Genomic DNA, 13,343 nt, shown 5'->3' on the forward strand with positions numbered 1-13,343 from the left:
ATATGGTTACCATTTGATGATATTATGAATCACATCAGCGAAAAGAAAAAGGTGGGGGGACAAAGAGCTATCAAGTTCTTGACTACCTCCTAGAGAAAACAATGCAGGATTGATCTCTCTAGTGGATGCTGTGTAAGAGGAGGCTGGCTCCTGCCAGCATCATCCCTGACAATGTCAAGAGGCTCCAACTATTAAAGGACAGCTATGATGACTGGTAATAAAGGATAGTCAAATCTTCTCTTTTGTTAAATGTTAGGTAGTTTCAATGATCATCTAATACAGAAGTCCTTGATCTAGTTTTCTGCAATAAACATTTGACAATTGGTCACAAGCATGAGAACTAGCTCCCACCAATCCAGTGATTCACTCTGGGCTGTTGCATAGGTGAGCTGGCCCTTTGGAGTAGCTGGGACATCCATAGCTTAACTGTAACTTGACCTCACAGCATGGGTGAAAACTATTGATCTCACAGGTATTCCCACCAAATTCTCACCTGTGACTTCTTCAGGTGGCATTCTCAAACTCTGAAAATACTTGGCTATAAATTGTAATTTGGCTGAGTCCAGAATTTAATCAAATGTTAAGTAACAAAACTACGTTGTGACCAAAAAAAAAAAAAAAGAAAAAAAACTAGGAAAGCAAGCCAAAGTAACAATACACTTTTAGCTCAGCTCTGTAGGACAGACTTACCTATAGTTCCTGCAGGGCACGGCTGCTTTGCCATCTGTCCTTGATGGGTCTTAAACCATATGATTTCTCGAGCTTCCACAGCCTCACAGCTCTCTTCCAGAGCTGGGATTTGGGATGATCCTGACAGAAGGTGTGTGGTAATGTCATCAAGTACCTCAACTGCTGGAGATGGGGTGCTGGTATTCCGGTTTCTTCTTCCTGACACCGATGGGGTGGTACTCCTGCCTGGGCTCCAAGTTGTGGTCCGAAGGGTGGTACTGGTAGTGGTGCTTCCCGTGCCAAGAGGTCCTGCAGTAGAGATATCTGAAATAAAATTCAGAAGAAAACGCCTACATTGCTTGTTCACAGTAGGACCTAAAAACGTCCTAATACTTCAGAAGTCATTTTTATTTGACAATTCATGGAGCCTTAAACATGGGAAAAATAAGCCAATATCAAAATATCAGAGTGCTACTTGAATATCAAGACAGTCATTTGACTAATGCTAAATGTAGGCTTGTTTCTAGTTTTTCTCAACTTCAGTTACAGAAAACAAAGTTACAGCACAATTCAACTCTTCAGTAAGCTTTAAGAAGCTTACTGGCCTTTTGGACTATTAGGGGATTAAAACATTTACAGCCCTCTCCTTAGAATCTTCAAATTCGGTATAGGAAGGGAGAGAGCTATATACAATATTTTTTCCACATTAACTATAACATGAATTTCTAAAGATGTAGCAAAAACAAAAAAAATCCGAAATTAAAGTGCTCACAAGCTAAAAGGTAAAGAGCAATTCTGAGTATAATATCCTTAACACAAATTCGAGTAGCGTGATTTACGCTGATGCTCTTAAAACAGACCCATTGTATCAAAACTTTTAAACTTCACATTAGTAACTTCCAATTAGTGTTCATAAATTATTTTCTAACTAGATTTTTAAAGTGGCATTTTCCAAGTTCCAGATAAAAGTGGTTAGGTTCCTTGATTAGATATTAACAGGTTATTAAATCTATAATGTATACAAAGCAATGTCTTAATGATACTATAGAAATAATCACTGCAGAGAATTATCTTTCTGGTAAAATATATTCAGATTCCCATCATAGGAATGCAAGCGTGTACCAGGCCTCCACATACATACACTGCTTTCCTAACTGTAAGACTAGAAACTACTCTTTTTTTTTTTTTTCTTTTGCGGTACGCGGGCCTCTCTCTGTTGTGGCCTCTTCCGTTGCGGAGCACAGGCTCTGGACACGCAGGCTCAGCGGCCATGGCTTATGGTCCCAGCCGCTCCGCGGCATGTGGGATCCTCCCGGACTGGGGCACGAAACTTCGTCACCTGCATCGGCAGGCGGACTCTCAACCACTGCGCCACCAGGGAAGCCCAGAAACTACTCTTAATCTCACTCACTGGCAATAAACAGTGGGGGAACTGGCTCTGGTCAGATTCAAAGTAGCACAGGTTTAAGAAACTGAAGGGAGAACTGTGATGAGCCTCCTGTTGTTTGTCATTCATGGTCTGCTTTACCATGTCATCAATTAGACTCTGCTGCCCCAGAAGAGATGCCAAATCCATCACAGTGTATTTGGTGCATAAAATAGAATAGAGATTGCAGGGGGAGGGTCTATGAATTTTTCAAACACTGATTTATTTATTTATTTATTTTAACATCTATTGGGAGTATAATTGCTTTACAATGGTGTGTTAGTTTCTGCTTTATAACAAAGTGAATCACCTATACATATACATATATCCCCATATCTCCTCCCTCTTGCATCTCCCTCCCACCCTCCCTATCCCACCCCTCTACGCGGTCAGAAAGCACCGAGCTGATCTCCCTGTGCTATTGTGGCTGCTTCCTACTAGCTATCTATTTTACATTTGGTAGTGTATTTATGTCCATGCCACTCTCTCACTTGGTCTCAGCTTCCCCTTCCCATGTCCTCAAGTCCATTCTCTATGTCTGTGTCTTTATTCCTGTTCTGCCCCTATGTTCATCAGAACCATTTTAAACACTTATTTAATAATTGAAATTGTAGCATATCTGAAATGATATTATTTGCTATTTTGTCTTCTTGCTTGTTCTTCTGTTTCCTCTCCCCTTCTTCCTCCATTTTCTCTCGCATTCCCTCACCACATGAATGGTAATGTTCATAACTACATTTACTCAAAGTTCATACAAGAAACCAGAGTATCCTTCTTTCCCCCTTTTTTTTTCTGTATACACCATATCCCCCAAATTGCCAAATCTGGCAGATTCCATCTCATTTAAAAAATTTCTTGGAGACCTTCAAGATGGGGGAGGAGTAAGATATGGAGATCACCTTCCTCCCCACAAATACATCAGAAATACATCTACATCTGGAACAACTCCTATAGAACACCTCAGACTTCCCAAAAGGCAAGAAACTCCCCACATACCTGGGTAGGGCAAAAGAAAAAAGGAAAAACAGAGACAAAAGAATAGGGACAGGACCTGACCTCTGGGAGGGAGCTGTGAAGGAGGAAAGGTTTCCACACACTAGGGAGCCCCTTCACTGGCAGGGTGGCGGGGAAACGCTCTAGCCACAAAGGAATGTGCAGGTACAGGGGTGCAGAGGGCAAAGCGGAGAGATTCCTATACAGAGGATCGGTGCTGACCAGTACTCACCAGCGTGAGAGGCTTGTGTGCTCACCCTCCCAGACGGGTGGGTGCTGGGAGCTGAGGCTCGGGCTTCAGAGGTTAGATCCCAGGGAAAGGACTGGGGTTGGCTGCGTGAACACAGCCTGAAGGGGGCTAGTGCACCACAGCTAGCCGGGAGGGAATCAGGAAAATGTCTGGAACTGCCTAAGAGGCAAGAGACCATTGTTTTGGGGTGCGGGAGGAGAGGGGATTCAGAGCACCGCATAAATGAGCTCCAGAGACAGGCACGAGCTGCGGCTGTCAGCGTGGACCCAGAGACAGGAATAAAAGGCTAAGGCTGTTGCTGCAGCTGCCAAGAAGTCTGTGTGCAGTCACAGGTCACTATCCACACCTCTCCTCTGGGAGCCTTGCAGCCTGCCACTGCCAGGGTCCCGTGATCCAGGGTCCCGTGATCCACGGACAACTTCCCTGGGAGGACACACGGTGCGCCACAGGCTGTCACAATATCACGCCAGCCTCTGTCGCCAGAGGCTGGCACTGCATCCTGGACCCCTCTCTCCCTCCGGCCTGAGTGAGCCAGAGCCTCCTAATCAGCTGCTCCTTTAATGCCGTCCTGTCTGAGCGAAAAACAGATGCCCTCAAGTGACCTACATGCAAAGGCGGGGACAAATTCAAAGCTGAACCCCAGGAGCTGTGCGAACAAAGAAGAGAAAGGGATATTTCTCCCAGCAGCCTCAGAAGCAGTGGATTAAATCTCCACAATCAACTTGATGTACTCTGCATCACTGGAATAGCTGAATAGACAATGAATCATCCCAAAATTGAGGTGGTGGACTTCCGGATCAAATGTAGACATGGGATTTGCTTTTTTTTTTTTTTTTTGCGGTATGTGGGCCTCTCACTGTTGTGGCCTCTCCCGTTGCGGAGCACAGGCTGCGGACGCACAGGCCCAGCGGCCATGGTTCACGGGCCCAGCTGCTCCGCGGCATGTGGGATCTTCCCAGACCGGGGCACGAACCCGTTTCCCCTGCATCGGCAGGCGGACTCTCAACCACTGCGCCACCAGGGAAGCCCGGGATTTGCTTTTTGCATCTAATTTGTTTCAGGTCTTATGTTTACCTTAGTTTAGTATTTAGAGCTTATTATCATGGTAGATTTGTTTATTGATTTGGCTGCTCTCTTCCTTCTATATATATATATACATTTTTTTTCCCTTTTCTCTTTCTTGTGAGTGCGTATGTGTATGCTTCTTTGTGTGACTTTGTCTGTATAGCTTTGCTTTTAACATTTGTCCTAGGGTTCTGTGTGTCAGTTTTTTTTTTTTTTTTAAGTATTGTTTTTAGTGCTTATTATCATTGGTGGATTTGTTTTCTGGTTTCAATGCTCTCTTCTTTCTTTCTTATTTTTTTATTACAGTAATTTGTTTATGTTTAATAATTTAAAAAAATTAATTTTAATAACTTTCTTTTCTTTCTTTCTCTCTCTCCCTCCCTCTCTCTCTCTCTGTCTCTCTCTCCCACCCTCTCTCTCTCCCTCCTTTTTCTTCTCATCCATGTGGCTGACAGGGTCTCCATGCTCCAGTCAGGTTTAAGGCCTGTGCCTCTGAGGTGAGTTGAAAAGAGACCTCCCGGCTCCACATGATATCAAACAACAAAAGCTCTCCCAGAGATCGCCATCTTAACACTAAGACCTGGCTCCACTCAATGACCAGCAAACTCCACTGCTGGACACCCTATGCCAAACAATTAGCAACACAGGAACACAACCCTACCCATTAGCAGAGAGGCTGCCTAAAATATAAAAAGGTCACAGACACCCCAAAACACACCACAGGACATGGTCCTGCCCACAAGAAAGACAAGATCCAGTCCCATCGACCAGAACACAGGCCCCAGTCCCCTCCACAAGGAAGCCTAGATAACCCACTGAACCAAACTTAGCCACTGGGGGCAGACACCAAAAACAACAGGAAATATGAACCTCCAGCCTGCAAAAAGGAGACCCCAAACATAGTAAGTTAAGCAAAATGAGAAGACAGAGAAATATGCAGCAGATGACAGAGCAAGGAAAAAACCCACTAGAACAAACACATGAAGAGGAAATAGGCAGTCTACCTGAAATAGAATTCAGACTAATGATAGTAAAGATATCCAAAGTCTTGGACATACAATGGAGAAAATATAAGAAAAATTTAACAAGGACCTAGAAGAATTAAAGAGCAAACAAACAATGAAGAATAACACAATAAATGAAATTAAAAATTACCTAGAGGGAATCAATAGCAGAATAACTGAGGCAGAAGAACAGATAAGTGACCTCAAAGATAAAATAGTGGAAATAACGACCACAGAGCAGAATAAAGAAAAAAGAATGGAAAGAATTGAGGACAGTCTCAGAGACATCTGGGACAACATTAAATGCACCAACATTCGAATTATAGGGGTTCCAGAAGAAGAAGAGAAAAAGAAAGGGATTGAGAAAATATTTGAAGAGATTATAGTTGAAAACTCCCTAATATGGGAAAGGAAATAGTCAATCAAGTCCAGGAAGCATAAAGATTCCCATACAGGATAAATCCAAGGAGAAACATGCCAAGACACATATTAATCAAACTATCAAAATTTAAATACAAAGAAAAAATATTGAAAGCAGCAAGGGAAAAGCAACAAATAACACAAAAGGGAATCCCCATAAGGTTAACAGCTGATCTTTCTGCAGAAACTCTACAAGCCAGAAGGGAGTGGCAGAACATATTTAAAGTGATGAAAGGGAAAAAACTATAAACAAGATTAGATCTCATAGAGATTTGATGGAGAAATTAAAACCTTTACAGACAAGCAAAAGCTAAGAAAATTCAGCACCACCAAGCCAGCTTCAAAACGAATGCTAAACGACCTTCTCTAGGAAGGAAACACAAGAGAAGGGAAAGACCTACAATAACAAACCCAAAACAATTAAGAAAATGGTAATAGGAAACATACATATAGATAATTACATTAAATGTAAATGGAATAACTGCTCCAACCAAAAGACATAGACTAGCTGAATGGATACAGGAACAAGACCCATATATGTCCTGTCTACAAGAGACCCACTTCAGACCTAGGGACATATACTGACTGAAAGTGGGGATGGAAAAAGATATTCCATGCAAATGGAAATCAAAAGAAAGCTGGAGTAGCAATTCTCATATCAGAAAAAATAGACTTTACGATAAAGACTACTAAAAGACACAAAGAAGGACACTATATAATGATCAAGGGACAAATCCAAGAAGAAGATATAACAATTGTAAATATTTATGCACCCAACACAGGAGCACCTGAATACATAAGGCAAATGCTAAAAGCCATAAAAGCGGAAATCGACAGTAACACAATCATAGTAGGGGACATTAACACCGACTTTCACCAATGGAAAGATCATAAAAAATGAAAATAAATAAGGAAACACAAGCTTTAAATGAAACATTAAACAAGATGGACTTCATTAACATTTAGAGGACATTACATCCAAAAGCAACAGAATACACTTTCTTCTCAAGTGCTCATGGAATATTCTCCAGGATAGATCATACTTGGATCACAAAACAAGCGTTGGTAAATTTAAGAAAATTGAAATTGTATCACATAACTTTTCCAACCACAACGCTATGAGACTAGATATCAATTACATGAAAAAATCTGTAAAAAATACAAATACATGGAGGCTAAACAGTACACTACTATATAAAGAAGAGATCACTGAAGAAATCAAAGAGGAAATCAAAAAATACCTAGAAAAAAATGACAATGAAAACACAATGACCAAAAATGTATGGGATGCAGCAAAATACTGCACAGAAATCTTGTGCACTCCTATACACTAATGATGAAAAGTCTGAAAGAGAAATTAAGGAAACACTCTCATTTACCATTGCAATAAAAAGAATAAAATACCTATCAATAAACTTACCTTAGGAGACAATAGACCTGTATGCAGAAAACTATAAGACATTGATGAAAGAAATTAAAGATGATACAAATAGATGGAGAGATATACCATGTTCTTGGATTGGAAGAATCAACATTGTGAAAATGACTCTACTACCCAAAGCAATCTACAGATTCAATGCAATCCCTATCAAACTACCACTGGCATTTTTCACAGAACTAGAACAAAAAATTGCACAATTTGTATGGAAACACAAAAGAGCCCGAATAGCCAAAGCAATCTTGAGAAAGAAAAACGGAGCTGGAGGAATTAGGCTCCCTGACTTCAGACTATACTACAAAGCTACAGTAATCAAGACAGTATGGTACTGGCACAAAAACAGAATATAGATCAATGGAACAGGATAGAAAGCCCAGAGATAAACCCACGCACATATGGTCACCTTATCTTTGATAAAGGAGGCAGGAATGCACAGTGGAGAAAGGACAGTCTCTTCAATAAGTGGTGCTGGGAAAACTGGACAGGTACATGTAAAATAATGAAATTAGAACACTCCCAAACACTATGCACAAAACTAAACTCAAAATGGATTAAAGACCTAAATGTAAGGCCAGACACTATAAAACTATTAGAGGAAAACATAGAACACTCTATGACATAAATCACACCAGGATCCTTTTTGACCCACCTCCTAGAGAAATGGAAATAAAAACAAAAATAAACAAATGGGACCTAATGAAACTTAAAAACTTATGCACAGCAGAGGAAAACATAAGCAAGATGAATGGGAGAAAATATTTTCAAATGAAGCAACTGACAAAGGATTAATCTCTAAAATTTACAAGCAGCTCATGGAGCTCAATATTAAAAAAAACAAACAACCCAATCCAAAAATGGGCAGAAGACCTAAAACGATATTTATCCAAAGAAGATATACAGATTGTCAACAAACACATGAAAGGATGATCAACATTACTAATCATTAGAGAAATGCAAATCAGAACTACAATGAGGTATCTCCTCACACAAGTCAGAATGGCCATCATCAAAAAATCTACAAACAATAAATGCTGGAGAGGTTGTGGAGAAAAGGGAACCCTCTTGCACTGTTGGTGGGAATGTACATTGATACAGCCACTATGGAGAACAGTATGAAGGTTCCTTAAAAAACAAAAAATAGAGCTACCATGTGACCCAGCAATCCCACTACTGGGCATATACCCTGAGAAAACCATAATTCAAAAAAATATGTGTATCACAATGTTCACTGCAGCACTACTTACAATCACCAGGACATGGAAGCAAACTAAGTGTCCATCAACAGATGAATGGATAAAGAAGATGTGGCATGTATATACAGTGGAATATTACTTAGCCATAAAAAGAAAGGAAATTCAGTTAATTGTAGTGAGGTGGATGGACCTAGAGACTGTCATACAGAGTGAAGTAAGTCAGAAAGAGAAAAACAAATACCGTATGCTAACATGTATAATGGAATCAAAAAAAAAAAGTTCTGAAGAACCTAGGGGCAGGACAGGTATAAAGATTCAGTCGTAGAGAATGGACTTGAGGACATGGGGAGAGGGAAGGGTAAGCTGGGATGAAATGAGCGAGTGGCGTGCAAATATATGCACTACCAAATGTAAAATAGATAGCTAGTGGGCAGCAGCTGCATAGCACAGGGAGATCAGCTTGGTGCTTTGTGACCACCTAGAGGGATGGGATAGGGAGGGTGGGAGGGAGATGCAAGAGGGAGGAGATATGGGGATATATGTATATGTATAGCTGATTCACTTTGATATAAAGCAGCAACTAACATGGCATTGTAAAGCAATTATACTCTAATAAAGATGTTAAAAAAAATATTTCTCCTTCTTCCCAATCACCATTATCTGTGTTCAACCTGCCATCATCTATGAATGAAAACGGTGGCCTTTTAACATTTTTCCTAATAAAAGCAACACCAGAGGAAAATGCCAATACTGGTATTTCAATATGTACTTTTGCAAAATAGAAATTCAGGATTTAGTAAACAAAATTTTTGGCACTAAGCATTTAACACAATTCAAATATAATATTTAGCAACGTATTTTTAAACAAGTGTAATTGAAGTCTTAAAATTATAAACAGTAAAAATTATTATAATATATATTGTTTACATATAAAATTATCAGAATTTCCAAAAAGAAAACATAAAAGTAAGAAAATTTAATAATAATGAGCTGAAAATCAAATATTATTTATTAATGTTAATTAATGTTAAAGTAAATAATATAATTGTATTAATACTTAGCATTGGCTTTTAAAAAATATGTGTCAATTGTGTCATTGCTGGGAATATAAGCACATTTTTTGTGCAAATTTTTCTAGTTGATGGAAAAAATATTTTTGACCTCATACTACTTGATGGAGTAGTAAGGCAATAGTTAAAAGCTAACTTCAAGTTATTTTCTCTGACTCCAATTTCAGTAATGCCATCTCTCATTTGTACTTTTGAAGGGATGATTTTGAATAACAAATTTTTGAAAGGGACTCTGAATCTTTTCATTGATAATGAGCTACAGTTTTTGTTTCAAAAAAAGTATTTTTAGTTCTTTGTAGTCTACTTTGATCATGTAGAAACAGAGACTCATATCAGTTAGCTGTATTAGTGAAATAATCTCATGGTCAAATTTACTCGTTCAAAAAGTTTTTGATCTAGAGAAGAAATTAATTTAAAAATAGAAGCTGTGATTTTCAGTGGTCTTCCTTCTCTTCCTGAGAATTGTATAGGTACTAAAGAATGCTTTCTAAATAAATGTAGCCTTCTTCACTTAGAAATTTTAATTAACATACAACCCTCTGGGAGAAGAGGGGATTTGTTTTGTAATCATTTTTGCTCTGATAAAACTGCATCATCACATTTCTGGTGAGAAGATTCTCTGGCCTATTTTCTCAATAACACAAATCATGCACAAGGAGCAATGACATATTATTATAAGACTTTTGTTTGCTCTGATTGCAGACTTGCCAAGTTTGAATAGAATTGTCTTTTAGCATAGATTTTATATATGTATCATTGTGCTCTATTTAAATGATCCAGATTTCAGATTTTTAAAAACTATAGTATCCCACCAATAAGTATTTAACAATAGCATCACATAATGAAAATCAGTGTTCTTATTTTTCTCTAAAATAAGCTTACTCAAACCATTCTTCACCTTTTGCCAAAGGCATCTCTTAGGGTATACATTGGAATATGTTACTCCCCAGATTAAAATCCCCAGGTGGTTTCTATCTGCCCTCCAAATAAAGCTGAACCCCCTTTCTTCATACCTATAGCCCTTAGGAGTTTCTTTCTCCAGCTCATTTATAATGCATTTTAATCTTTTACTTCTACTCGTAAACCATACAAAATTACCAGTAGTTTCCCAGTTGTCCCCTGTTCTTTTGGCCTCAGGGTCTTTGCATATGCTGCAGTACTCCTGCCCCCATTTCCACCTAGTAATTCCTATGTATTCTGTGGGGCTTAGATTGGATACCATCTCCATCAAGGAACCTTTTCAAATTTAACAAGACAGGGTTTTATACTACAATGTGTTTTGTCAATAGCATTTCCTCAACTTTTGGCCTTCTGTCTGACTAAGAGTTAATAAGCTCTCAGCCAAGATAGATGACCATCAGGGATAGGTCAAGGAAGCAGGAGAGGGTCCCGTTGTAAAAATTCACAAAAGATGGGAAAGGATAAGTAAAAAGAAATAGCAAATGGAGTAGCTAAGAATCCCTACAGTTGATGGGCTGCAAAAGTTATTTGATAAATGCATTTTACTCTACATTAAGAAAACTTAAAGAAATAACTCTAAGAGAAAATAAACAGGGAGAATACAAAGCCCCTCTTTCCTCAAATTACCTTATCTCAGAACAATCATATTTAAATTGAACATATTTTTGTGAAGCAATAACACTGATAAAAGATATATACATATATTTTTTTCTTTTTTTTTTGCGGTACGCGGGCCTCCCACTGCTGTGGCCTCTCCCTTTGTGGAGCACAGGCTCTGGACGCGCAGGCTCAGCGGCCATGGCTCATGGGCCCAGCCGCTCCGCGGCATGTGGGATTTTCCCGGACCGAGGCACGAACCCGTGTCCCCTGCATTGGCAGGAGGACTCTCAACCACTGCGCCACCAGGGAAGCCCAAGATATATATTTTTTAAGTTCAATTTGTTATGAAATACATTGCAAAGACTTTATTTAGTTTAATACAGAAGCACTACTGTTAAGGATCAGTATAGATCTCTTTTCCTTGGAACTGTGTCACAGAGAGATATCTACAAGCATGGTTGTACCTTTCTGTTTGACTTTAAGCAGAATAAAAGTCCATTTTAAAAGCTGTCCCTGATCCCCCATCCCTTCCCTACCATTTACGGCCATGTATGGCTCCCAAGAGCTCTGCTCAATGCCAGCTTTTGGCAGAATAAGTACTACCAGTGACATACATGTTGTCACCAGTGCCCAGGAAAGAGCAGGCCTTACTTCTAGATACTGTGAAAAAAGATCTAGATTCACGAAAGAGTTCTAGCAACACACTTTGGTGAAGTTCCAGCCTATATCATATGTTATAAGGAGTTTTTCCTTCTCTATCTTCCAGCAAGGTAAAAGTGATATGATACTTTTCCAGTGTACACTATTACTGAATCTTACCTGATGACATAGCTTAATAAAAGTATGAGTTTTTAGTGCCTCATATGCTTGAGGTTTTGTATCAGGGAAGGTTACTATGTAAAAGAAAATAAGTTTGAGTGACTGTTTATATAAAACACTTTATCAAAATTGTGCAATTTTCCTTATTATTTTGTCATTGTTATTGTGCTTATTGTGCTTATACAGATTAGTATTTGGTTATCAGAAATGTAACCAAAAAAGTCCTTCATATTAACATTTTTCTCTCATAATTAACATTTATTTCCAAAATAAATTTTTAATTCTCTTGCCCTCTGAAATTTATTGTCCATGGGTTATTTCATTCTTATGATTTGATTTATTTTGCTTAATTTTTTTTCTTCAGCCTGCCTTGAAAAGAATAAATGTTATTTTGAATGTTACTACAGATTATACTCTGTGGAGTACACTATGGAAAACTGAAAATAAATGACATTTGTATAGTCCTTTACATTTTGTAATGCTTTACCTTATCTCTATTATCTCATTGAATTCTTATTTTTAAATGTGCAGAGTAATTATAACTATGAATTCCTAATTTTACAAATGAGAGAACATAGGCTCAACTGGTAAGTGAATCATAATCATGCAAGTAGTAAGTCGGTGTCCTCTAATTCCATATTCCATATTTTTCATAATATGCTTTTAAAAGTGGCAGCCTGAATTATTTCATGCATTCTACAACTACAAGTCTTCCATAATGCTTTAAGAAGGGACTGAAGGAACTAAAATGATTCTAATAAAGCATTACTACTTTTTTTTTTTTTTTTTTGCGGTACGTGGGCCTCTCACTGTTGCGGCCTCTCCCGTCGTGGAGCACAGGCTCCGGATGCGTAGGCTCAGTGGCCATGGCTCACGAGCCCAGCGGCTCCGCGGCATGTAGGATCTTCCCGGACCGGGGCACAAACCAGTGTCGCCTGCGTCGGCAGGCGGACTCTCAACCAATACGCCACCAGGGAAGCCCAACGTTACTATTCTTGATCACAAAACACATTTATTATTTGGGATTGACACTGTGAATGGACTTAGTTGTTTTCCCCCAAAATTCATATGTTGAAGCCCTATTCCACATAAGACTATATTTGGAGATAGAGCCTTTAAAGAGGTAATTAAGATTCAATGAATTCATAAGGGTGGGTTCCTAATACAATAGAACTGTTATCCATATAAGAAGAGAGATACCAGGGATACAGGGGTACAGAGTAAAGGCCATGTGAGGATATAGTGAGAAGGTGACCATCTTAAGTCAAGGAGAAGCCTAAGGAGAAACCAATCCTGCTAGCATCTTGAGCTTGAACTTTCAGCCATCAGAACTGTGAGAAAATGAATTTCTGTTGGCTTAAGCCACCTTGTCTGTGGTATTTTGTTGTTGCAGCCCTAGCAGACTAATACAGGCATCTTCTGAAAAATGTAATACT

General features: G+C 39.0%; 1 protein-coding gene across 22 annotated transcripts in view; it reads right to left on the minus strand.

Moving 5' to 3' along the window:
• Nucleotides 1–13,343, minus strand: part of ADGRL3 (adhesion G protein-coupled receptor L3) — a 581,523-nt gene that overhangs the window by 175,718 nt on the left and 392,462 nt on the right. For 16 of the 22 annotated variants that reach the window (XM_081254128.1, XM_081254131.1, XM_081254133.1 and 13 more), the window contains one exon: nucleotides 691–993. In XM_081254128.1, the coding sequence (XP_081110254.1) occupies nucleotides 691–993 (303 nt within the window). The remainder of the gene's footprint in view (nucleotides 1–690; nucleotides 994–13,343) is intronic. The other 6 variants (XM_081254129.1, XM_081254127.1, XM_081254116.1 and 3 more) reach the window with 1 other exon arrangement.

This window comes from Mesoplodon bidens, assembly GCF_964165515.1.
Source record: "Mesoplodon bidens genome assembly, chromosome: 1".
Lineage (NCBI taxonomy): Eukaryota > Metazoa > Chordata > Mammalia > Artiodactyla > Ziphiidae > Mesoplodon > Mesoplodon bidens.